Consider the following 22,553-nt stretch of genomic DNA (forward strand, 5'->3'; position numbering starts at 1 on the left):
AGGAAGAAAAACCATAAGAAAAGTGGTATAAGCATTAGAACAAACAAGCTATAAAAAGACAAATATGATATACATATATGGTGGGGTTGTGTTATATCTATGCATGCAGCTCAAGGAACTGATAAAGGAGAAAAAAATGGTCCCTACCTTCATAGCTTTTGCAGATGGCTTCAGATTTTTCATCATTAGCTGCACTATAGTGTCACTGGTGTATGTGTATTGACAACTTTCTATCAATGTTCGTTCTCCATGCTTAGGGAAATTTATGTGACATCAGCATGGCTTAATATTATAGTAACTTGAAACGGTGGAAGTGATAATGTGTTGCAGAGTAGAAAAGGAACTGCTCTTACTTTGTTCAATCTTTTGGTTTCCTAAGCGAGAAAAAAAGCTTATCTACTTTTACTATTTAATTACAATTTCCTTCTTTTTATGATCTGGGTGCTATCACCCTCCACCATAATAAAATTGTTCATTATAACTTCTAAATACATCATATTTAATCCAAGTTCCTGCCATTAGCTCAGAACATCTTTAATGTAATAAGGGTTATTGACAAATTGCTTATCTTGTTTATGGATGAAAGTGCTACAAGTTAGGAAATACCTAATCAACATAATACCACCACAGCATATAAAAGTATTTGCGTGATGTGAAAAATGTTATGTTTTATTTTAAGAGTATTCATTATCATTGAAAAATTTGAATTTTTAATTTAGAGTTAAATATGTTTTTGAGTCTTTAAATTTTTATTTAAAATTAAAAAAATTATTTTTAAAACTTTGATATATTTTATTTTTCAAATTTAAAAAATGGATGAATATAATATTTTTAATCCTTAAAAGAAAATTATGAGATAAACATGTTTTTTAGATGACATTGAAATAGATAATGTATAAAAAATTCAAATACTATTAAAATTGATATATTTATTTATTTTTAAAATTTGAGAAAAATATATTAAAATTTTGAAAAGAGATGAATACGAATTTCACGTCAAAATTCAAAAATTAAAAATATATTTAACTCCTTATTTTATTATTTTCATGTAAAACATAATTTAAATCACTTTTTATGAAAAATCTAAATTATTATAATCCATGGTTTGTCACTTTCCTGTTGATAACTCCTATTAATTATGAGTTATAAATATGTTTGCTTAACTGATAATTTGATTTTTATATTTTAAGTTTTGATTCTTTATTTACTTTTGTAAAAGACTCATTATGACTTTCTCATGTTAATTCTGCTTATAAGTATCATGTATCACAATTTAGGTATGTTACTTATTAAATTTTGGATCATTTTGTATTCAATCTCTCATATTTTGAAAGGTGACACTTATTAAAAAGATGATCCATAATTTGATACATGAGAGACCCGTACTTTGTTGCAAAACATCAAAAAGTAAAATTCAATTAAGTCTTTTTTAAAATTCCGGATTCATTAAGTAAAAAAAATAATAATGAACAAAATGAATTATAAGTCTAGCGCATTTCTAATTAAACAAATTAAACCTAAATATGTTACATGAACGTTGATTGAAACTATAGAAATGTGATGGTTGAATATCACCTCATAATTTCTCTACAAACAATACCACACAATACTGTTTGTTGAACTATTACCAAACCTATAATAATGAAATAATTCAAGGTTTTATCGGTTCAACGGTACAAATTTGGTTGACTAATTATAATTACATTACTTTATTTCTAATGTGATCTTCTGAATAATAATATTCAGAAAAAAAATAACACAATAATTATACTTTCATTACAAAGAATGTTGTTGACTGAAGAATTTAAGTAAGAGCATGGTGCTGTTTAAATTCCAATTTGAAAGAGCAGAAAGAAAATTAAGCACTTGAATATGAGAAAAAGGTAACATCACCTAAGATCATTCTCTACAAAACCAAATGAGACGCTTATGATTTGAAACAAAAATAAAAGGCTTTTGGGCAAACCAATTCTACGAAATATGAAGTTGAAGAAAATAACAAAGGAAAAATAAACAAATGATTAAGCTGATTCAGCTGATTTAGCTGATTCAGTTGCATTGTTTTGGTCCACTTTTTTCTCTTGAACCAGTTTCTCTATTAAATCAGCTGCTTCTTGAACTGTTGAGATGTTCTGAGAACCATCCTCCTCAACATTTATGCCAAACTCGTCCTCCAAACCCATCACTATTTCCACCTGCCACAACATTACAACAACATCAATTATTTATAATTCAACTCTTTCACTGACACATCACAAGGACAACAAATTTCCCTACAAATAACTAACACACTTTTGTTTTTCATGCTAAATATTATAAGTAAAGCCTCTGAATCAAATGTAGCAGAAAACAATGTTTTATGAAAGTTTTGTATCTTACAGTGTCAAGGGAATCAGCACCAAGATCTGAAAATTTGGTGTCTGGGGTAAGCTCGGATTCTGTGGACAGAGCAAGTTGTTTCCTCACAATTTCACACACCTTCTCTACTGTTTCTGGTTGTGCCTGCACCTGCCCAATTCACAAAACTCAAACTTTAAGTTCTGTAATTGCAAGTTTTGAGGGAAAGAATACTGAGAAGGGACCAAATCTCACTGCACAAATGCGGAAACGGGAGGATCTCAAAGAAGGGAAGCTTCTCCTGTTCCATCCCACACAAACTGCACCCAAAGTTGAAGTTTTGTAACACCCCTGCATGTTGATTTCCACACCCAAATCAAATCATGTTCCTTTATACACCTTTCAAACTTTCACTTGCATTGATATTCAAAAATTTGAATTGGGTTTTTCAAAAATCACTAAAAGGATAAGTTGAAGCAGGTACAAGAATAATCAAATGAAAGATGAAAGAAGTGAGTTGAAAAGAGTGAGATAGAACTATAATGTTATAACTTTTGTTGTTAGCAGTTGTAAGAAATTGAAGTTTTGGAAAGAGAGAGTGTGGGAATTGGAACCTGTGTAGAGGCTGTAGAGAAGTTGAGAGAGGGTTGGAAGGTGAGAGAAGTGGCTGAAAGAGATGCCATTGCCATTGTGACTGAAGGTAAGGTTTTGGGTGCAGAGAGAGGGAAATGATAAGAGATAGGGTTTGGGTTTATGAAGTGAGAGTGTTGAATATTTGAGGCAACTTGTGTGTATTTTGTGCTTAGTTGGAAAGTAAAGCATGTTTTTTGGTGTATAGTGGATGAAATCAGAGAAGGGAACGAAGGAGTGGTTGAGGTTGCTCTTTAATATAAGATTCTATCCATAACTGAGGTGGCAGTTATCAGTTACTGGATACTGTCTGAATCATCATCTTCCCAATTTAGCGGCAACATGAAAACAAGTAGCATGTTGGAGTCAGGTTCCATGCTACATGTCTTATAAGAGAACAACAGTAAATTTATACAATACATTATGTTTATATGAGAGTGTTGAATATTTAGCAAGTAAGAGATTGTTTTTGTATAATATGATGAATAATTCATAACATCACTATAGTTATAAAAAGAACATAATTTTTAAGAGTCTTTTTGTTTAAAACAAGTATTTACTAGTAACTTTAAAAACTTTTTTTATTATTATCAAAACTCTATACATTAATATCATTTATCAAGTAGATGTTATTTTCTTGAAAGGTAATTAATAAATAAATTTATTTTTAGGAGGACCCTTAAGCCAATGCTTCTTTGGCCTTACCCTTAGCTCAACTGTATGCATATTTCGAAACCAAATTTATTACCTTATGTTTGGGAACAGAAGGAGTTAACGAATATAATTAAGTTTATAAGATAAACTCATTTGATGAGTGTGTACATCAATGGCAAAGTATATTTTATTTTATTTATTTTTAATTGAAATGCTTAAGTTTCCTTAATGAAATAAATATATAATTTAGTTATTTATCTAGACACAAGATAAAGTGGATTGTAAGCTGTGTAAAAAAAAAAAAAGATTTTCCATATAATAACTGTGAAGAGTGAAAGTGTTGCATGAAAAATGGAAAGCTTACAGAGTCAAAAGCTAACAGAAATAGCCTCTGTATAAAAAGACTGCGAAAATAAGGGAAATGAAAGGATCGCACTCACATGATTCACGTTTTCTGTTCTTCGTTTTCACCCTTCATACACACTTTCTAACCACAAACCCTCCCACTTTGTCGCCCATCTCAGACAACAACATTCTATTTTCCCACTTCTGTTTACGATTGACAGAAACATAGTCACACAAAAACACAAAAAAAAAAAACTTTCTTGTCAGGTCTCAATGGCTCCCTCAGACCAATCTCGCCACTCTCTTGTTCCTGGATTCTTATACTCATCAAAAATACAGTCCCATTTGAGTAATAACACCAATCATGGGTTGCCATTGCTACCATCATCATCCTCCATTGCATCGTATTCATCATCCTCGTCGTTGCCAGTGCAGGGTGGGGCCAAGAGTCCTGTGATCCTTTCACCACAAGAGAAAATCCGCTTGTTTTCTCCTGCCTACTATGCAGCATGCAGTGCCGGTGGGGTCTTCAGTTGTGGACTCACTCACATGGCTGTCACTCCTCTCGATCTTGTCAAGTGCAACATGCAGGTTATTTTCTTTCCTTTTCAGGATCTCTCTTTCATTCAACTGTTTTCTCCATCATATCATTCCAATGGTATTTCAAAAGATGTCATCACACGGATGAAAACAAAAATATTGGTCCAAGTGATAAGAAGCTTGTATTTTCTTAAACAGCGTCAAGAGAAATTTCTTCGTAAATAACATCTGTGAAACCTTGGTCTTTAACCAAGTTAAGACTGTGTGATCCATGTAGCAATTTTCATCTACACTGGCTTTGTTGTTGTACTCTCGGGTATTTGAGTCAGATGAACAAATAGGCTGAAAGAGTTTCAGCTTAAATGAATTCCTTTAGGTCCACAAGGGTTAGGTCTACCTGAAAGGACTAGTCTCTCTACAAAGATTGAATTGTGTGGAGAATACACGGGAGAAACCAAAACATGTTCTTAGAATGGTGTTTCAGATGAACTATAATTGTTTTCCAACATTTTTCTACCTCAATCATACATCACTTACATCTTCAACGTTCTGCAATAAGTTGCTTAAATTTTGTTCCAGAGATTTTATGCTTTCAAAGAAATGCAGAAAGAAAAAGTTGTACAAATTAATGTTAGACGTTATTTTCAGATTGATCCTGTAAAGTACAAGAACATCACATCGGGATTTGGAGTGTTACTGAAGGAGCAGGGTGCTAAAGGTTTCTTCAGGGGATGGGTGCCTACTCTGCTGGGGTACAGTGCTCAAGGAGCATGCAAGTTTGGGTTTTATGAATTCTTCAAGAAGTATTACTCAGACCTTGCAGGACCCGAGAATGCAGTGAAGTACAAAACGATCATATATCTAGCTGGTTCTGCTTCAGCTGAAGTCATTGCTGATATTGCCCTTTGCCCTATGGAGGCTGTCAAAGTTCGTGTACAAACTCAGCCTGGCTTTGCTCGAGGTTTATCAGATGGGTTGCCCAAGTTTATCAAGGCCGAGGGTGCTTCTGGGTATGCTTTTTGGTCTTTTAACTATGGTTTTTGAATAATACGCATATATCAAATTTGACACCTGCATAGGATGTGTCCAGCGTAGCTATTCTGTATCAGTAGTTTTAGGTTTTCGAATCCAAATCTGATGAGTTTGTCTCATATCCAGGTTGTATAAAGGTATAGTTCCTCTTTGGGGGCGTCAAATTCCATGTAAGTTTTAATAATTCCATATTTGTTTTAGCAGTTTATTAGTCTATAATCTTGGCATTAATTTTGTATGGGACGCAAAAGTTTGAAGCTAGCATTACGGAATTCTACGTTGCATTCTGCCAATAGGCTATGCTCATCTTTATTTGATTTTATTCTCATTTATATTACCCTTTGTTTCGTGTCAGACACGATGATGAAATTTGCTTCTTTTGAGACCGTTGTGGAGATGATCTACAAAAACGTCATCCCAGTCCCGAAGGAGAAGTGCAGCAAAAATAAGCAGCTTGGAGTGAGTTTTGCAGCTGGATACATAGCAGGTGTGCTGTGTGCAGTTGTCTCACATCCTGCTGACAACCTCGTTTCTTTTCTCAACAATGCCAAGGGAGCCACTATTGGTGATGTGAGTCCTTAAATAGCAAATACATAGGAACAGAATCACACAGCACATTCTGTGATCTAATGTTTCATTGTCTTTTAACTGTTGCTGGATTTACAGGCTGTGAAGAAAATTGGGGTGGTAGGTCTTTTCACTCGTGGCCTTCCTCTTCGTATAGTTATGATTGGAACACTAACTGGAGCACAGTGGGGACTCTATGATTCATTTAAAGTATTTGTAGGACTGTAAGTAGCTACTATCCTACTATGTCATCACATCATATGTCCTTAGTTTCTATCACATCCTTCTCTGCCATGTCAAATGACATTTTTTGTTGTTTGCCCTTTCAGGCCTACTACTGGAGGAAGTGCTCCTGCACCTGTTAAGTAGAAAGCAGAGATACTAAAGATATGCGAAAGGAGATTTTTTTTGTCAAAAATAATTTATGTTTAGATTTTGTCCTTCATTTCATTTTCTTCAAATTGTATTGGATTCTTAGTTCGATTGTCAAAACGAGAGAGACAATCTTGTTTCTACGGGCATGACAATTAGTGTTTTATGGAATGTAGAACTATTTTTCCTAATTTAAACTTCCGATCACACTTGTCCAATATAAAAGCTCTACTCAAATATCTCAAGGAATGAAGGAAGCTTTAATGGGTTCCGTTTTATGAAAAGAAGAAAAATGTAAAGTTGTCTTGATGTAGAGGCTATGATTGTCTCGGTTGAGTCCATCATAGAATATTCTACGAGGCAATGCTATTTACAAAGCCGAGCCCCTCCTTTTTACTCCACAGCATCTAAACTTCTTATAATATAAAAGGATTTGCAAAAACAATTACAATAAAGATAAATAGAAGGTAGCAAAAGAAAAAGGCGGTGTCTAGAACATTTGCCCGTAAACTACATGATCGATCATCTTTGTTTCTTCTTTAATCCAAAATAAATAAATAAAACCACCAGCACATAGATAACAATGTTAACTAATAATAATATATAGACAGATTGATATATAGTGAATGATATAAAGAAAATTTTACACCTAAGTTCAAGAATTCTCACTTCAATCCAATATGCCTAAAACTTCAAAAATCAATCAGAAAAAAATCAGTCAACCCCAAATTTCGTGGTATTGACAACAATTTTGTTTTTCAGGACAAGATACGTATGACAATTTAATGAATAAATTCAACATTACTGAACTTTTGGCAACTGAATAATTTGGCAATCTAAAATTGTCATATATATACATCACATGAAGACAACTAAATGTAAGGTTGATATTTGTTAAACTAAAAATTAATTAGACACTTGGGAACAAAAAGAAAAGCGCAAAAATCTTTTTGCGGGGGGGAACTGTTTGTCACTCTTCTATCCGCTGCCTATTTAGCCTGCCACTTGCTCATGACAAAGTCAATGATGATAATTCCTGCAAGTACCCTGTCAAATGCAGCTTCACCACACATTATTCCTACATTCAACGATTTTTACTTGAGACAATGAATGCCTACTCCAGCATCAAATTTCTCAAAACTTCAAAACGAGCCTCATGAAAATCCAGTGCCTTATTTGGACTGATTTTGGTCTAGGTGTAGTGGATATACTGTATCAAATACAATCCTTGCAAACACATGCCTTACTTCTTGTAGGTCTCCACGAGCTAAGTACTCATAATTAATTTCTCTACCTTTCTTTGACAAAAACTTTTCACCAGTACTTACTTTCACACAGTCAAAAAAGTCGACAGCTTTTAGGTACATTGCTAATGGGATAAGCGCCTGTCAAATTGTGAACGATTAACAGTATAATTTAATGATGATAACCAGGATTAATTAGCCAAAATATAAATAGAGAAAGCCTTAAATTGCTGAGCAATAATCCAATTAGCATCCAGTATCTGGTTTACGTGTTTAATTGACTTGTCTACCATCGTCATCAATTGCCAATCAAGGAATTACAAAAATAGTTTAATTTTCCAAGTATACAATTCAATTTCTTACTCGTTAATTTAACAACTACATTGATGTCAATTGTGCTATACAAGGATTACACTTTCTATCTTTTGTTTCTTTGCATGCTTGTATTTGTGTGTGTACTATTTTAGGGAAATAGTGAGTTTCTTTTTTATGGATGATGAACGAATGGCTTCTATACTAGTTCAGTTCATCTACTGAGTAGCATTATCCAGAAGCATGTATACAATCTATATGGATGTATATATATATATATATATATATATATATATATATATATATATATGCTTACCAGATCTGAATGAGGAGCTTGAGGATAGCCAGCCAAAGCCCCAGAAATCAAATGCTCATTTGTCATCTGAAACAATGACCCTTTAACAGACTCAGCAAGATCCAGAATCTCCCCTTCCAAATCCTCTTCATCCAGACCTGAAGGATCTAACAACTCATGAAATCTGGTATCATGTGGTTTGTTTATCCTCCTTGCTATGTTTATCGCTTCAGAAAAATTTCCACCATTATGGAGTGCCAGGCTAAATGCAGCAACGACAGAGCAATCTCTTGGTTTATCACTCAACGCCTTGTGTAATGCTAGGACAGAAACCCTGAAAGCACAGATTCTTTATGAGTCTTGCTTTGGTGACACAAGTAGCTAGCCTATAAAGATTTCTAATCATGCTATCAGATAGTTTTCAGAACCTACTCTAACAATTGAAGAAATATGAGAGAAGAGAAAAACCCAATAATTATAAGAGACATGTCAAAGTGATCAAACAGTTTATATATAAAGCTGAGTTCAATCAAAAGCTCTCAAAGTATCAGTTTTAAAATAAATTTCTGAAGAACCAAAACCTCCATTAGAAAGAAAAATGAAAAAGACTCATCAACGACAAGAAGACATTTCCCATGTATAGGTGCAAATCCATTCATCATGTACTTAATCTAAATGGCATTAAGAAATAATCTCAATATAAGAGTCCGATAATAGCTGAATGGTTCACCTGAGCAAAAGATGGAATAGATGATTATGGGCATGGTCAAAGATGATCTCTTTGAGCACGGTAGTGTTTGAGATATTGGGTTTGGACCTACTTTGGACATCCTTTTAGGAGGTAAAAAAACTGTGTTCCTATTGCTCTAGAACTCTCTCCAAGTTATAAGCCCCGTTGACACATGCCAAAAATAATCTTGGGCAAAGATATTATAGAGGATTCATGACAACCATAGGCACTGGAAATATGTAACAAAGCAATGGGATAGTTACATAACTTGAAAAGTTTTCACAAAACAAGAAAACTGATGCAGATTACGAGCTTAACTCTGGAAAGAGTCAGGAGAATAACATTCTTTCTGAGAAATTTCCCCTGAAATAGAAAAGGAGAAAAGAGTTCTAAACTTGATATTTATGTCTTCAAGGCCACACCCTCCTAGGACAACATCAAAATAGAAAATTCATTTATAGGTACGATGTTGTCATTCCCTTGTTTTTTCAGCATTAAACATTACGTTTATCACATGACTAACAAAGTAAAGCAATAAATAGACCACACTGTTGACGGATCTTACCATAAACTGCTATGACATGGCCGGTTTGGTGCCAAAAGTTTATCCACATTGTAGAAGAAAGACTGCAGAAAATATTTCAAGAAGATCCAATAAAAAATGTGCAAATGCGATGCTAAGATTCTATCAACTCAAATTAATACTCAAGTAACACATGGAACTATCCTGAGATAATCTAATAAACCACATTCAAATTGAAAACAAAAATCCAACCCCTTCCATTAGTTGTTCAGAACTTGAAAGTCTTTTTTCCTTTTAGAAGGGAATGGGATGTCTTTAACGTTCATACCCCAAAAATATTTGAATAAGAATGAACGTCTGGTGATGAGAATACACAAGTTTTGATACAAATAAACATTTTTAACCAGTAGAAACAAGGAATTCTGCATTCTAGAGTATAATTGTTATTTGCAAGCATGCACAAAAACAAAGAAGAAAGATTATTAGTTTCCAAACAAAGATATACTTTTTAATGCACAACTTGATAAATATGATACATGTTCTAAGTTTAGCAAAGTTATATACTGTATACTATTCCCACTAGACTAAGGCCAGTAAAATATTCTAAATTGTTGCATGTGATAAAGTCTGAAGTTTCTAAAGAAGGATGGAGTTACCAAAAGCAAATTGGTTCTTTTGTCCCGTCTTCGAAATCCACCACGAACAAAATAAGCAGCCTGTAATATCAAACCTGAATTAGGCTAGCATTCCATGACTCAATTTCTGAAAATAAAATAGAGAATCATCATCTGCCTGAAACGGAAGAAGTAAATCTAGAAGTCCAAATCTCCATAATAGCCTCAAAGAAGCTTCACCAGATCCATAAGCCAACATATAATTGATTTCCATCAGAAGCCTGCTCTACAACAATTAACAGGGTTAAGTAAGCCAGAATACTCTTACATGTTCATATAATAATGCAGACATGAAAATAACTTTAAATACCTTATCTAGTCTTAACACTGAAGATGAAAGATTTTTAATAGATTGAGCCGTTTCCCTTGAAATACTAAACCCCAAGCGAGCAGCAATTCTAATTGCACGTAAAATGCGGGCTGAAGAAAACAAATCGAGTCAGACAGTCATACATATGTGTATGGGAATGAAGTAGTTTTCTTTAACATCGTTAATCCCTCCACGGAAAACTCACCACAATCCTCCTGAAAAGAAGTAGCTGCAGGAACCACTGTTCGCACCTATTCACAGAAAATTAAGTTACATAAGCTCAAATTTCTGATTAGAAAGGGCAAAATATAAGAAACAACAGCATCAAAGAGATCCACGGATACTTTAGCTTTTATGATATCTTCCATTCCTCCCATGTAATCATAGACAATTTTGGCATATGGATCAAACATCAACCTGAAAGAGCAAGACTTTGATCAACTAACTAGATACAATGTATACAAAGTGGATATGTCATGTTACAGAAAACAGATTTGCGGCCAAATGAAGAGAGAAAAAGGAATAGAATTTCATTTAAATGTGGCAAGAACCAGTGCACAACCCGTTAATTGTAAAGTCACGATTCAAACAATTCCTCCAACGAAGTAAGTCCTTCTTATCACAGTTATTAGGTGCCTCAATACCATGAGTAAAGTATACACTCGACTTCCATCTAGCAGTATTAAAACTTGAAACCTAATTAGAAAGAACAATAAAACTATCATGAAAAGCACAAATGAAAAGAAAACTGCCCTTATGGAAAAATTATAGCAATCACCCACCGAAGATAGTTCAAATAAAATGTAAAATGCTTAAAGCAAAAGGGAAATGTACCAACCTCAACAATGGTACCATCCATATGAACATGACATATTGGGAACCTTTTGCCAACTATCGCACACCACGGAAATGTTTTCCTCACCTGCAAATTGAGTTAAGGTTCACCAGCCAATGTTAAAGTCTGAAGACACAAAGCTCAATATAGACATGTATATTTTAAAATTATTGAAATGAGATTGTATAAATTAGCTTTTACAGAATGCACATGTTGCCCTTCTAATTACTAATAACTTATCTCTTGGTCCACAGAGTTGTTTAGTAAACTGCCATGTACACACGTCAACAATTTGAAAATGAACGTAGAAATAAAGGTAACCTCTCCAAGGTCCGCTGAAGTTATAATATCAAAGTCTTTTGGTGTTTTCTTTAGCACAAGATCTCGAACACAGCCTCCTACAAGGTATACATCATACCCTACAAGAGGAAAAAGGGGGTTATCAGTCATGCACTTCCCTCCCCTTGCAGACACAAACATAGAATCCACAGAATCTTATCTTAAAGCGTGCACACAGAAACACGAAGAACATAACAAAATGTAAAGATTAATATTTCCAGACTCCTATTAGTTACTTGGTAAAATGGATAGCTCCAATCGAATAACCGGCGCAGGCAGAAAATAAATCAAGCAAACAACGTCTACAAAAAAATGCCCAACACTTGTTAAAAGCGTGAGCAAACAATGTCTTGCGCAGTCATAAGTAAGCGGCTTCTAATTATATCATAGATCATGCACAGGTCAGGGAGATGTTCAGGAAGAACGAACTATAGTCCAGTTCTTTTCAGTTTGAATCATTCGATACAACCATTAAGTGAAAAAAGTAAGAAATCATTAACATACAAGTGAAAGGTAAGATGTTCGGAGAAAAGAATGCACCCATCACGGCTCACACACATGCGCAAACAAGTTGTTTTCCTCTTATATGAAAAGACAAAATCAAGAAAACGCTCTTCCTCTCGTTCACACTAGACCCAGGTTGAGAAAGCTACGTGAGGAGTGAGATTAGCACGAACCCTTTTTCTTCAGCACATTCAGAACCTTCCTGGTTGGAACTGTTATCATGGAATTCCGAAGTCCAAGCTCTTTGGAATCCAATTTCTTCCATCCCGGGACATTGCTATTATTTTCTTCACCAACTCAACACATGTCAAAAAGAAGATTTCAGGACCACCAGGTTCAATAAATCAATACAGGAAAATCTAATTAAGCATTTGAAACAAAGAAAAACCTAATATGAATTGCTCGCTAGTCCCCTTGCCTCGTCCACGGGATGAGGCCTTACATTCCTCTACCTTAAGCTCAGGGAGAGATTTAGGCACAACCTAGGAAAATAAAAAAGAGCACTGAGACAGAGAATTGAAAGAGGGGATGAAGATAAAGAACAATGAGATTGGTGGGTGAGGTTTTAGAAAAAAGGTGATACCTTGCGGACGCATTGGAAGGGAGCAGAGCGAAGAAGGGGATTGGGTTTGCAGGCGAATTTCAATGTAGCGATGACCATGGAGAATGGATGAACCAAGAAGGTTAAAGATTTCGTGAATTAGGATCCAACGTTGTTGATAGGGTTTAGGGGTTTAAGGATAACCAGCTGTAGGATTTTTCATCAATCATACAATACCGTAGGCGGTTTCTACGCAATAATAAATTGGAGTTTCATTACACTGAAATCAGAGGTGTTAGAAGCAACTAGGACGATGCAAAAAGAAAAAACCCAGGTTCATCAATGGATTTTCCGGCCCAATTAATTGGGTTGGTCTTATTGTAAAAAAATTACCGGTCCAATTATACGTGTTATGGTCATTATATTTTATTAGCTAATTTATTAAAATGTTTCAGTTAATTTAAATATATGGTTAAAGACATAAATGTTATAAAAGATTAATTATATACATATCATAAGTAATATTTTAACTTGATGAGAAACTAAATTAAAAATATTGAAATTTAAAAAATAAAAGTAATTGAAAAAGGCTACGTAAAGAGTTATAGTCTTCATTTATGAGCACTGATAAAGACATATTTTACCATGATTTCAGTAATGAATTGAGAGAAAATGTCAACTCTTCCTTAACCTCTTGCCTTGTAAATCCTAGGTTTCTCTTAGTTTGTTAAGTGATTGCAGTTTAAGCTTTAATGAAATATTTTGATCACTGATCCTTGTTTTTATGTACTTAAAGTAGTTGGAAGAAGTTTATGCATCAAATGAAAGCACTGGAACCCAAAGAAAGCAAGAAAAAATAGCCAAAAGGTTTTGGGATGCTGTCGTTGAGCTGCCGCTTGAGCACTTGTCTCTGGAAGGCTACCACTGTGTTACCGCTTGATGGTGACGACGCTGATGTGGCATGAATCTGAGTTATTTAGGTCTGAAACACGAGGGCTTGGTATCTTTTGCTGCCCAAACACGATTCCTCTCATTTGGAGCTCTTGGAGGCGAGCTAGGAGTTGTGGGAACAATCCTTCTTCATCCTTGGGTCTTCTTTCTTCTTCCATTTCCACCATTGTTGTAAACTTAAGCTCATTCATGGAGAGCTAGTTTCATTGTTGTTGGGAGATTGATGTAGCCACTTAACTATTATGTAAACTCCTTTGTTTTGAATGAATATATGCCTCTCTCATTGATTGTTAGTGTTTAACTCCTTCTCTTAATGCTTGTTGTGAAGTTGCTACCCATGACATGATTTTAGGGTTTGCTTGATATTGGGAAATGTTAGGTAAATTTTGACTTGGGTTAAACACCTAAAGGAAATAATATCTAGGGATAAAACTAGGACCTTTGGTTGTCTTAAAATCTCATTTCTTAATGCGGAAATAATTGTTAGGTTTTCCAAGGGATTGGAGCCTAACGAGGAAGTCTAGGCTCTTTCTACCAAGGGATTGAGGTTTGAGTAATTTAGTAGATTGACATTCACATATTAATGAAAAGGAAGTGATTTTCTATACATAAGAGTGAAGTAGGTGAAATCATACCCCCAACAATACCATTCCATATAATTTCTAATCTTTCCATTTCCAAGTGTTTGAGTACTTAAGATCACTTTTATCATTTATGTTTCATGTTTACTTTAATTGTATTAAAACCCAAATTACGGAAGCATTCTTTACTCTAAGTTAGTTAGAAATTATATGATTGTCTAGTGAAACGAGTCTCTTGGGAAACGATATTCGGTCTTACCGGTTTTATTACTTAGAACGATTTGGTACGCTTGCCAAAGAGTTAACAAGCACATACATATTATTGTTGTTTATTTTTTTCTTCATCCATAACGGATGAAAAAATCAAGAGAGAACATAAGATACTCTAGTTAGAAGATCATATACCACTCTTATCTACATTGTTCCCAATGGTCAATCCAAGTATGGCTTCACATACTATTCTGTGAGGTATTGTTCATAATACGAGAAGGATTGATTCCTCATTAATTATTAATCTATATTTGATGCATAATTTAACATACCCTCCTTGCTCTATCATCTCACATTTGTCACCATATCTCTCAACATCGTGATCATTGCCTCCAATTACATCTTTATTCTTCATAGTTATTGCAATATTTAATAATAAAGAAAAGAAGAGTTTGTTTTGAAAAACTTATTTTGACGAAGTATGTAATATAAATTAAACAGAGATGTATGAGAAGAAGAAGAGAAGAAAAAGAAAACGAAGACCAGGTAACAACAACAATTACAATGGTGACAACAATAACAATAACAACAATTATGACAAAAGAGAAAGAGAAAGAGGGAGCCAAAGATAGTGGATATAAAAATGATGACAATGACGATAACAGTGACAAACATCGACAATAGAAAAGAAGGAGAAGGAAAAAGAAATAAAAAAGAGATGATAAGAAAGAAAGAGAAGACCAAATCGTAATATTTAGACAATAAAAGATCTATCAATAATTACCACAACTTTTTAACGATGGATAACTATCAACAAATTTAGATAGTTGAAAATTATTAACAAATAATTACTAATGAATCTTTTGTTGTTGTTCAATCCATCAATAAAATTTATTAACAAATATTTTATCAACAATAATTTGACTATTTTTTTTTGTGATGTTTATTAATTAATAAATATAACTAGTTAATGTATTGATTTTTTTTAATGAGAAATTATAATCCCTAGCATAATTATTTTTTGTCCTTTATATTTATCTTTATTAGTTCAAATCAATATGCCATGAATAACTCGTTAATTTTATATAGATAGATTTTGTATAGATAGTTTAATAGAACTTAAAAATATTTTAAAATATCTTTGTAATACGATAAATATATATATATATATATATATATATATATATATATATATATTTATTATAAGAATGACAATTTATTAATAGAAAATAATTTATTCGTAGACAACTTAGGAAGGATAACAAAGTGTAACAATAAAAATATATAAACACTTAGTTTTTATATTAGTTTAGCTCAAACAAGAGTTTATTTTTTAGTTTTCATTTCCAACATGTTAATACTAACTAAAATTCATTATTTTCCTTGGTATCATAATTTCTTTTACATATATTCAAATATAGCTTTTGAATATCTTTTATTTCTTATTAAGATAAAGAAATAAATTATTTATTATTGTTTTCACTTTTACCTACAGTGAAAGAAAGTGTCACTAGCAAAGGAAAAACTTTTTAAGACATTTTTGTTGTTTTGCATTTGGTCTAAATCGAACTGTAGATTAAAAATGTAAATTTACACGTGTTAACATAAATATATACTAGTACAAAAATCATATTTTATGACGTACAAAAACGAGTTATGACGTATATAGTTTTGTATGTTATAATAGATCTACACATTTTATGGCGTAAGAATTGATTCATAGTAATATAGCAAGGAATTAACTCAAGCAAATAAATGGTAAAGTCTGCACAAAATTAACAAAAGCAAAAAACAGAGTAAGAAATTCATCAGAGCACCAAATACTCAACACCTATTTTTATTACATCAATTTCCTTGAAATCATTTCTCCGGAACCAAATACCCAGCCACCGGTTGCAACCCCAAGGCTTGCCATTGATTGTTAGAGCCACTACGAACTGAAACTGAGAGAACCCTTGCTCCGCCGTTGATTGCACCTGAATCGATGAGTTAGAGGTGTCTTCGCCTCCTAAAATCGTGTCGTTGCCGCTAACTGCCACCAGAATCATCACTGGCCAGAGTGGAAGTTTGTTCAATGACTGGGAGTGACTGTATGTTGCTGGTGACTCCATTCTGAGACCCGAGACCCGTAGTACATTACAAAGGGAAATCGGAGGGGAAATGGCAGGCATAACCAGAATTGAAGTTTCGAATTTGCTTCAATTTGTGAGTGTATTTTGTTTATTGATTGGGTGAGCTTTCTGAATCTTATTTGGTGATTTGGATTGAGGAAAATGGTTTGATGAAGAAAGTTATGCAAAAGGGCAATGGCATTTTGATTATGCAGTGTTTCTGATTGGACGAATTGCTTTGGGAAAGAAGATAATACTCTGTCTGTATGCACTTGTTATGTTTATTTCACGTAAATATCAAAGGTTATGTTTGGGAGAAAATAGGATGGACATATGGTGAAGGTAGAGATAGGAATGATGATGTTCGGCCAATGAAGGTAGTGAGTGAAGAGGAATAAGAGTTTATACCCAGTAACGTTCATGAATAGAAACATGGCAATCACGATGATGCAATAACAACTTTAACATCATATCATATGCAAGCGAGCTACATGATATTAATAAATGAGTTTGCCTCTGAGATCACTGTGCTATTGCCTGGCCGATGATGCTCTGTGAGGATAGTAACCCTTCTAGTCAAGACTCCTTGCTCTTTTTCCTCTTGTTCAGGTCTTCGTTCTGCTGCCCCTTCCTTTCCCCCAGAAAATATTTTTTATTTCCTTTCCCAAAAATCCTTTCCAAATCTTCCTCTAACCGTTTCTGTTCGTCTCTCAATCGCCACCCCCTCTAACCAATTCTCTCTGTTTTTTTTTATCTCTCTTTCTCTCGCTGATTTCTTTTTTTAGTCCTACCTGGAGAAATTTGTCACAGTGTTATGACATCTAAGTGTGCATTACTTTGACAGGTTCCGAAGAAATGATTTCAAGGAAATTGATGTAATAAAAATAAGTGCTGAGTATTTGGTGCTGTGATGAATTTCTTACTTTGTTTTTTTGCTTCTATTAATTTTGTGCAGACTTTACCGAATAATAGCATGGCAAACTTTCCATTTATTTTCTTGAGTTAATTCCTTGCTATATTATCATAAATCACTTGTTACGTCATAAAATGTTATAACGTACAAAATTAAGTATGTCATAACTTGTTTTTGTACGTATAAAATATGATTTTTGTACTAGTGATAAAACAAATAAAAAATTAAATTTATATATGATGACAACATAACACATGTAAAAGTATAATAAATATTTAACAATCCTAAAATTATCTAAATCCTATTTGTATGTCACCACGCACACTCGTCAAGTAATTACAAATCTTTTAGTCACAATTCCATCAAAGATCACAAAAACATGCAAATTGGAATAGCTCTTCCAATGCACAAATAAAATAATAATAAATCAAAATATTATAAGTAAGACTTGAACACAAGAACTTACCTTCCAAAACAGGGCCTCTAGCTAAACAAACTATCACACCACTCTAATATAACAACAATAATAATAATTTAGATACATATTAATATATATTATCTCATGTAAAAAAATATCTTAAGTCTTACAACAATCTCATCTCATGGTCTTCAAAGCGACAACACATTCTTTCTTGTTCTAATGTAGAGGTTGAATACCGAAGGGTTGCAAATATTGTTGTCGAATCTTATTGGTTTTACAATCTTCTACTAGAGCTTAATTTTTTTTATCCCTCACGCTACTTTGGCATATTGCGATAATGTCAGTGACATTTATTTACATGGTAATTTTGTGCAACATGAGCATACAAAACAAATTAAGATAAATATTCACTTTGTTCAAGAAAAGGTAACATTTGGAGAGACATGAGTTTTTCATGTCTTTTTCCGTCCCAAGATCATTGACATCTTAATCATAGACCTACCTCAAGTTCTTTTTAATGATTTTCGGATCAGTCTAAACGTTGGTAAACCTCCTTGGTAATAAATCTATATTAATTATTTTTTATCCTTATAACGAATATTTAAGACACACATTTCAACATTTATATTTTTTCTATAATTATTTATATGTATAAAATTGTAGATAGTTATATAATTATAATTTATTTTCGATATTTGACAATAAAGAAAAAAAAAGTGTATCATTTTAACATTAAAATTTTTGTAATATTATATTTTCTTTTATATGATTTTTACTTTATTATAAAAGATGTTTAATTAATATTAAAAATCGAAAATAAGCAAATATCTACATGAGATTAAAATTTCATACATATTCAATATAAGGTAAAAATGAGAATGAGATTTTACTTTAATGAAAATAATATAGTCAAATTCACCCATCATCACCCTCTTTACATCCTTATGTTTGGTGGGTTAGATATAATTATGCAAGAAAAAAAAATTCTATAAACTTTGGGGAAAATATCTACATAAAGATTTTTTTTTAATATGATAAAAGAGAGTATATTTAATATTTGCCTCTTTATTGCAAAAAAGTGAAAATTTAATGCAAGTTTTTCTTCTATGAAAACTACTTGATAGTAAGAATTTATATAGTATGACATAAGATGAGAATGAGAATGAAAATGGATATGGTCTAGTTAGAAATACACACCAAAAGTTGAGATTAGTTATTGCAAAATGCATTTATTAGAGAGGTGAGAGAAGCTTTACAGTGTCAATAAGTTTCAAATAACTAAGATTTATTTTAGGCTGTGTTCGGATGGTATGATTTAGGAGAGATGATTTAAATGGATTTGAGTGAATTTGAAGGTAATTTTTTTGTTGTTTTTTTTAGTGGATTTGTGAGTAATTGAGAGTGGATTTGAGGGTAAAGTTTGTGAGAATTAGTGTGAGATTTGATTGATGTGATAGATTTAAAAAATATATTTAATGGATATAAATTAAAGATTACCAAAATAACCCTAATTATTAAAATAATATAAAATGATAATTATTAATTTTATATTTAATTGTAAAAATATTTATAAAAAGTAAAAAATTAAAAATAATTATTAAAATTATTTTTTAAAATGTATGCAGATTGTGGTTATTAAAATTACAGATAAAATCATTTCGAAAAGGAAAAGAGAAATTCTCCTCAATCTCCACTTACCTAAATTCCCTGCAACACCATTTGAAGTAGAAAAATTGAGAAAGATAGAGTGAAGAGAAAGAAATGGAGAAAATAGAGCACATAATGGTCAGGCCCAGTGGTTTTGTTCCTCCACGGCTTCTCGGAACTATGGTACTCGTGGCGCCACCAGCTTTTGTCGCTCTCCGTTGTGGGTTATCGAGCAAACGCCTCTGACCTCCGCGGGTATGGCGACACCGACGCTCCGCCCTCCGCTTCTTCTTACTCTGCTCTTCACATCGTGGTCTCCACCTTTCCTGTACTCTCTCCGCCGACGTAGCTCACCTCCAATCTCTCCCTCGCCAACAATATTCTTCGGTCCCCAACCTCTCCAACAATGGCTTTAACCAAGGACAAATGTGACCTTTTACTCACAATCCCTCCAAATCGCGACACATTAGCGGGTGATGAAAAAGTTATTCATCCCGCAAATCATTTCAAATCAGTATGCGCAAATCTTTTAAAACGAACACGCGAACGATCTTAAATCGTTGCTCGCAAATCTCACTGAACAGTGAAATTCATTCATACGAACAAAGCGTTAGTGTTATGAAAACTAGTTAAAATTTGTTAACCAATTGGGTTTGTTCATGGGTTTGGATTGGATTAGGTTGAAAACAATTTAAAATTTTAATATGGGTTAATTTTGAATCCAATTCATTAAGAATTCGGCTCATTTGAATTGAATATGTGACAAATCCGATTGACTTACCAATCTATTTAAATTTTAATTATTTTTATTAGGTTAATCATTTTATAAAATATTGAAACGGAAGCTTATGTGAAATTATTTTTGTACAGAATAATTAAATAATATGAAAAATCTACAAATCTATATTTAGTAATTCAATTTTAACGTAAAAACAAATTTGCATCGCTTTGAAGCCATTAAGATTTTTATTGAAATTTTGTGATATTTTTGTGCGAATGAAATGTTATATTTAATTTAAGTCTCTTCCCTTTTATTTAGATTTGAATTAAAAAGAATTTATTATTTTTTTAGTCCCTATACTTTGGGGCGATTTTGGTTTTAGTCCCTCTTTCAAACTAAGTACAATTTAGTCCTTCAACTTTATAAAACTCTAGTTTTAGTCTTTTTTACCAAATTTTTTTAACTTTATTTGCTGTTTCAAACGCGTTTCTCAGTTAACATTAAAGCAAAAATGTGTCAAACAATGTAAACAATCCAAATGCTATAATGAAACTGCTTGAAACAGCAAATAAAGTTCAAAAAATTTGGTAAAAAGGACTAAAACTAGAGTTTTATAAAGTTGAAGGACTAAATTGTACCTTAGTTTGAAAGAGGGACTAAAACCAAAATCGCCCCAAAGTATAGGGACTAAAAACATATTTAACCATTTTTTTTAATTTTAATAAAACTTGTAATTAGGTGAATTAACGAGTGAACTTATCTAACCCACACATCCATGACGAGTTAGGTAGAATTTAAATTTTTTCAACTTACTAATAAATAAACCGGATTAGATTGATTCAATAAATGACTAACTCGGAACTGGGTCGAGTCAGATGACCTATTTTGACATTACTAATTTATTTTATCTCAGACAAAAAAAAATAATCTCAATAAATATTAATTAGAGGTATTTGTTTTATGTTTTAAGTTATTCCCATGAGAAAACCAAGTATATTTTATGTTTTTCGGGAAGTTGTTTACCATCACTAGGTACTCTATATTTTGTAAAATAAAATAAAGGAAAAGTGGCAATAATGGATACATATTATACAAGGGATTGATTGTGGTGTGTTTAGTATTAAAAGAAAATTGATTAATTGATTTATATAGGAATTCAAAATGTACCTCAAAATAGCACATTATTATTAGGAATAACAAGGGGATAACAGGGCGGGACAGAAAGAGTTTTATCCACATTTAACGTACAAAACTTTGTTTCGTCTTTATTCCTATCGGATAATGAATATGCTTGTATTATATTTTTTCTTTTTCGTATACTTTATTTTTTAATTGAATAAATGCAATTAAGTTTGTTACATAAATACGAATCAACATCTATGTGGTAATAACATTTCAAGAGGGTATAATTTTAAGGATATATTAAACAAACATTCCCTTACTAAAGCCTCGTAAATAAATAACTTTAGTTTTAATACAAATGTAACAAATACATAAATACATGGGTAGTTGTTTTTTACTTGACTTGTCTCCTTTCTAAACATGATGTAGTTAAGCTAACCTTCTTCTAATCACTTCCTCAAAACTTGATTAAATAACAGCTCCACGATAAGTGCATATGCCTCAAATGGAAATAAATAATCATCTAATTCCAAAACAAAAAAGAGCGTAAAGAATTTCAATTTTTTTTTTATATATTTTGGATTAATTTCTCCTTAACTTTCCGTACAAGTTTCTATAAAAGAGAAAAAGTTTTAAAATTAAAATAAATGTCTTCATAATTCACAATTGTTGGGATAAACTTAAATTTTAGAGATTTATTATTTTATTAGTTTTGGATATAGTAATATTTGGTTTGATTTGATAGAGATAAAATAGGAATGGGTAGTTATGATTTTTTTTTGTTTCTCTAAGTAGAATATTAGGATGTTACTCCCTGCAACTCAAGTGGGATCTGTACCTCCCACTATTTTAATTTATTTCAAAAATATTCTACACCTTCCTATTATTTTCTTTTATTCCAAAATTATTATACACCTCCTCACTATCATTAACCATTTTTCTCTTTTTCTCTACGTTAATGGAGCATTTATATGGCGGAGCATTTACATGACTCAAATTTGAACTTGTGATATATTTTCTTAAATAAGTTTGATTCAATCTTATTTTTGTTGTTTAATATATTTTTTTCTTTTCAAATTACTTAATAAATGG

General features: G+C 32.5%; 3 protein-coding genes across 8 annotated transcripts; 1 reads left to right on the top strand and 2 right to left on the bottom strand.

Moving 5' to 3' along the window:
- Positions 1 to 1,837: 1,837 nt before the first annotated feature.
- On the bottom strand, positions 1,838 to 3,132 carry LOC106765413 (acyl carrier protein 1, chloroplastic). Its single transcript, XM_014650027.2, has 4 exons — positions 2,952 to 3,132; positions 2,593 to 2,688; positions 2,380 to 2,508; positions 1,838 to 2,195 (listed from the first exon to the last, which is right to left on the bottom strand). Exons 1-4 carry the CDS (start codon positions 3,024 to 3,026, stop codon positions 2,022 to 2,024), a joined length of 474 nt encoding a protein of 157 aa, XP_014505513.1. The 5' UTR covers positions 3,027 to 3,132; the 3' UTR covers positions 1,838 to 2,021.
- Positions 3,133 to 4,086: 954 nt separating this feature from the next.
- On the top strand, positions 4,087 to 7,072 carry LOC106765412 (mitochondrial phosphate carrier protein 3, mitochondrial). Its single transcript, XM_014650026.2, has 6 exons — positions 4,087 to 4,557; positions 5,155 to 5,516; positions 5,665 to 5,708; positions 5,894 to 6,108; positions 6,205 to 6,329; positions 6,435 to 7,072. The coding sequence occupies exons 1-6, from the start codon at positions 4,240 to 4,242 to the stop codon at positions 6,472 to 6,474; spliced, it is 1,104 nt and encodes a 367-aa protein (XP_014505512.1). The 5' UTR covers positions 4,087 to 4,239; the 3' UTR covers positions 6,475 to 7,072.
- A 191-nt stretch (positions 7,073 to 7,263) lies between these two features.
- On the bottom strand, positions 7,264 to 13,042 carry LOC106765418 (poly(A) polymerase I). 6 transcript variants are annotated; one of them, XR_002668950.1, is made up of 15 exons: positions 12,827 to 13,042; positions 12,632 to 12,725; positions 12,417 to 12,539; positions 11,722 to 11,819; positions 11,404 to 11,487; positions 11,128 to 11,261; positions 10,910 to 10,982; positions 10,771 to 10,816; positions 10,566 to 10,675; positions 10,374 to 10,481; positions 10,238 to 10,297; positions 9,624 to 9,685; positions 9,377 to 9,421; positions 9,059 to 9,287; positions 8,527 to 8,662 (listed from the first exon to the last, which is right to left on the bottom strand). XR_002668950.1 is itself a non-coding variant. In XM_014650032.2 (14 exons), the coding sequence occupies exons 1-14, from the start codon at positions 12,902 to 12,904 to the stop codon at positions 7,650 to 7,652; spliced, it is 1,587 nt and encodes a 528-aa protein (XP_014505518.1). In that variant the 5' UTR covers positions 12,905 to 13,035; the 3' UTR covers positions 7,264 to 7,649. The 6 variants fall into 6 exon arrangements, 4 of the variants coding, with proteins under 4 accessions (XP_014505518.1, XP_014505517.1, XP_022640032.1 ...); XM_014650032.2 differs by lacking the exons at positions 9,059 to 9,287; positions 9,377 to 9,421 and adding an exon at positions 7,264 to 7,862 and having other exon boundaries at positions 8,350 to 8,662; positions 12,417 to 12,530; positions 12,827 to 13,035; XM_014650031.2 differs by lacking the exons at positions 9,059 to 9,287; positions 9,377 to 9,421 and adding an exon at positions 7,264 to 7,862 and having other exon boundaries at positions 8,350 to 8,662; positions 12,827 to 13,035.
- Between the last annotated feature and the right edge of the window lie 9,511 nt (positions 13,043 to 22,553).

Source organism: Vigna radiata, chromosome 7 (assembly GCF_000741045.1).
Source record: "Vigna radiata var. radiata cultivar VC1973A chromosome 7, Vradiata_ver6, whole genome shotgun sequence".
NCBI lineage: Eukaryota > Viridiplantae > Streptophyta > Magnoliopsida > Fabales > Fabaceae > Vigna > Vigna radiata.

Excerpts from the sequence above, each read along its gene's own strand:
- LOC106765418 (XM_014650031.2), bottom strand. The coding sequence starts at position 12,904 with ATGGTCATCGCTACATTGAAATTCGCCTGCAAACCCAATCCCCTTCTT. Across the intron at positions 12,726-12,826 it reads CCTTCCAATGCGTCCGCAAG|GTTGTGCCTAAATCTCTCCC; the intron begins GTATCACCTTTT and ends TTATTTTCCTAG. Across the intron at positions 10,676-10,770 it reads TTCTTTTCAGGAGGATTGTG|CCCGCATTTTACGTGCAATT; the intron begins GTGAGTTTTCCG and ends TGTTTTCTTCAG.
- LOC106765413 (XM_014650027.2), bottom strand. The coding sequence starts at position 3,026 with ATGGCAATGGCATCTCTTTCAGCCACTTCTCTCACCTTCCAACCCTCT. Across the intron at positions 2,689-2,951 it reads TCTCTACAGCCTCTACACAG|GGGTGTTACAAAACTTCAAC; the intron begins GTTCCAATTCCC and ends ATCAACATGCAG. Across the intron at positions 2,509-2,592 it reads CCCGTTTCCGCATTTGTGCA|GTGCAGGCACAACCAGAAAC; the intron begins GTGAGATTTGGT and ends TGAATTGGGCAG.
- LOC106765412 (XM_014650026.2), top strand. The coding sequence starts at position 4,240 with ATGGCTCCCTCAGACCAATCTCGCCACTCTCTTGTTCCTGGATTCTTA. Across the intron at positions 4,558-5,154 it reads TTGTCAAGTGCAACATGCAG|ATTGATCCTGTAAAGTACAA; the intron begins GTTATTTTCTTT and ends CGTTATTTTCAG. Across the intron at positions 5,517-5,664 it reads AAGGCCGAGGGTGCTTCTGG|GTTGTATAAAGGTATAGTTC; the intron begins GTATGCTTTTTG and ends TCTCATATCCAG.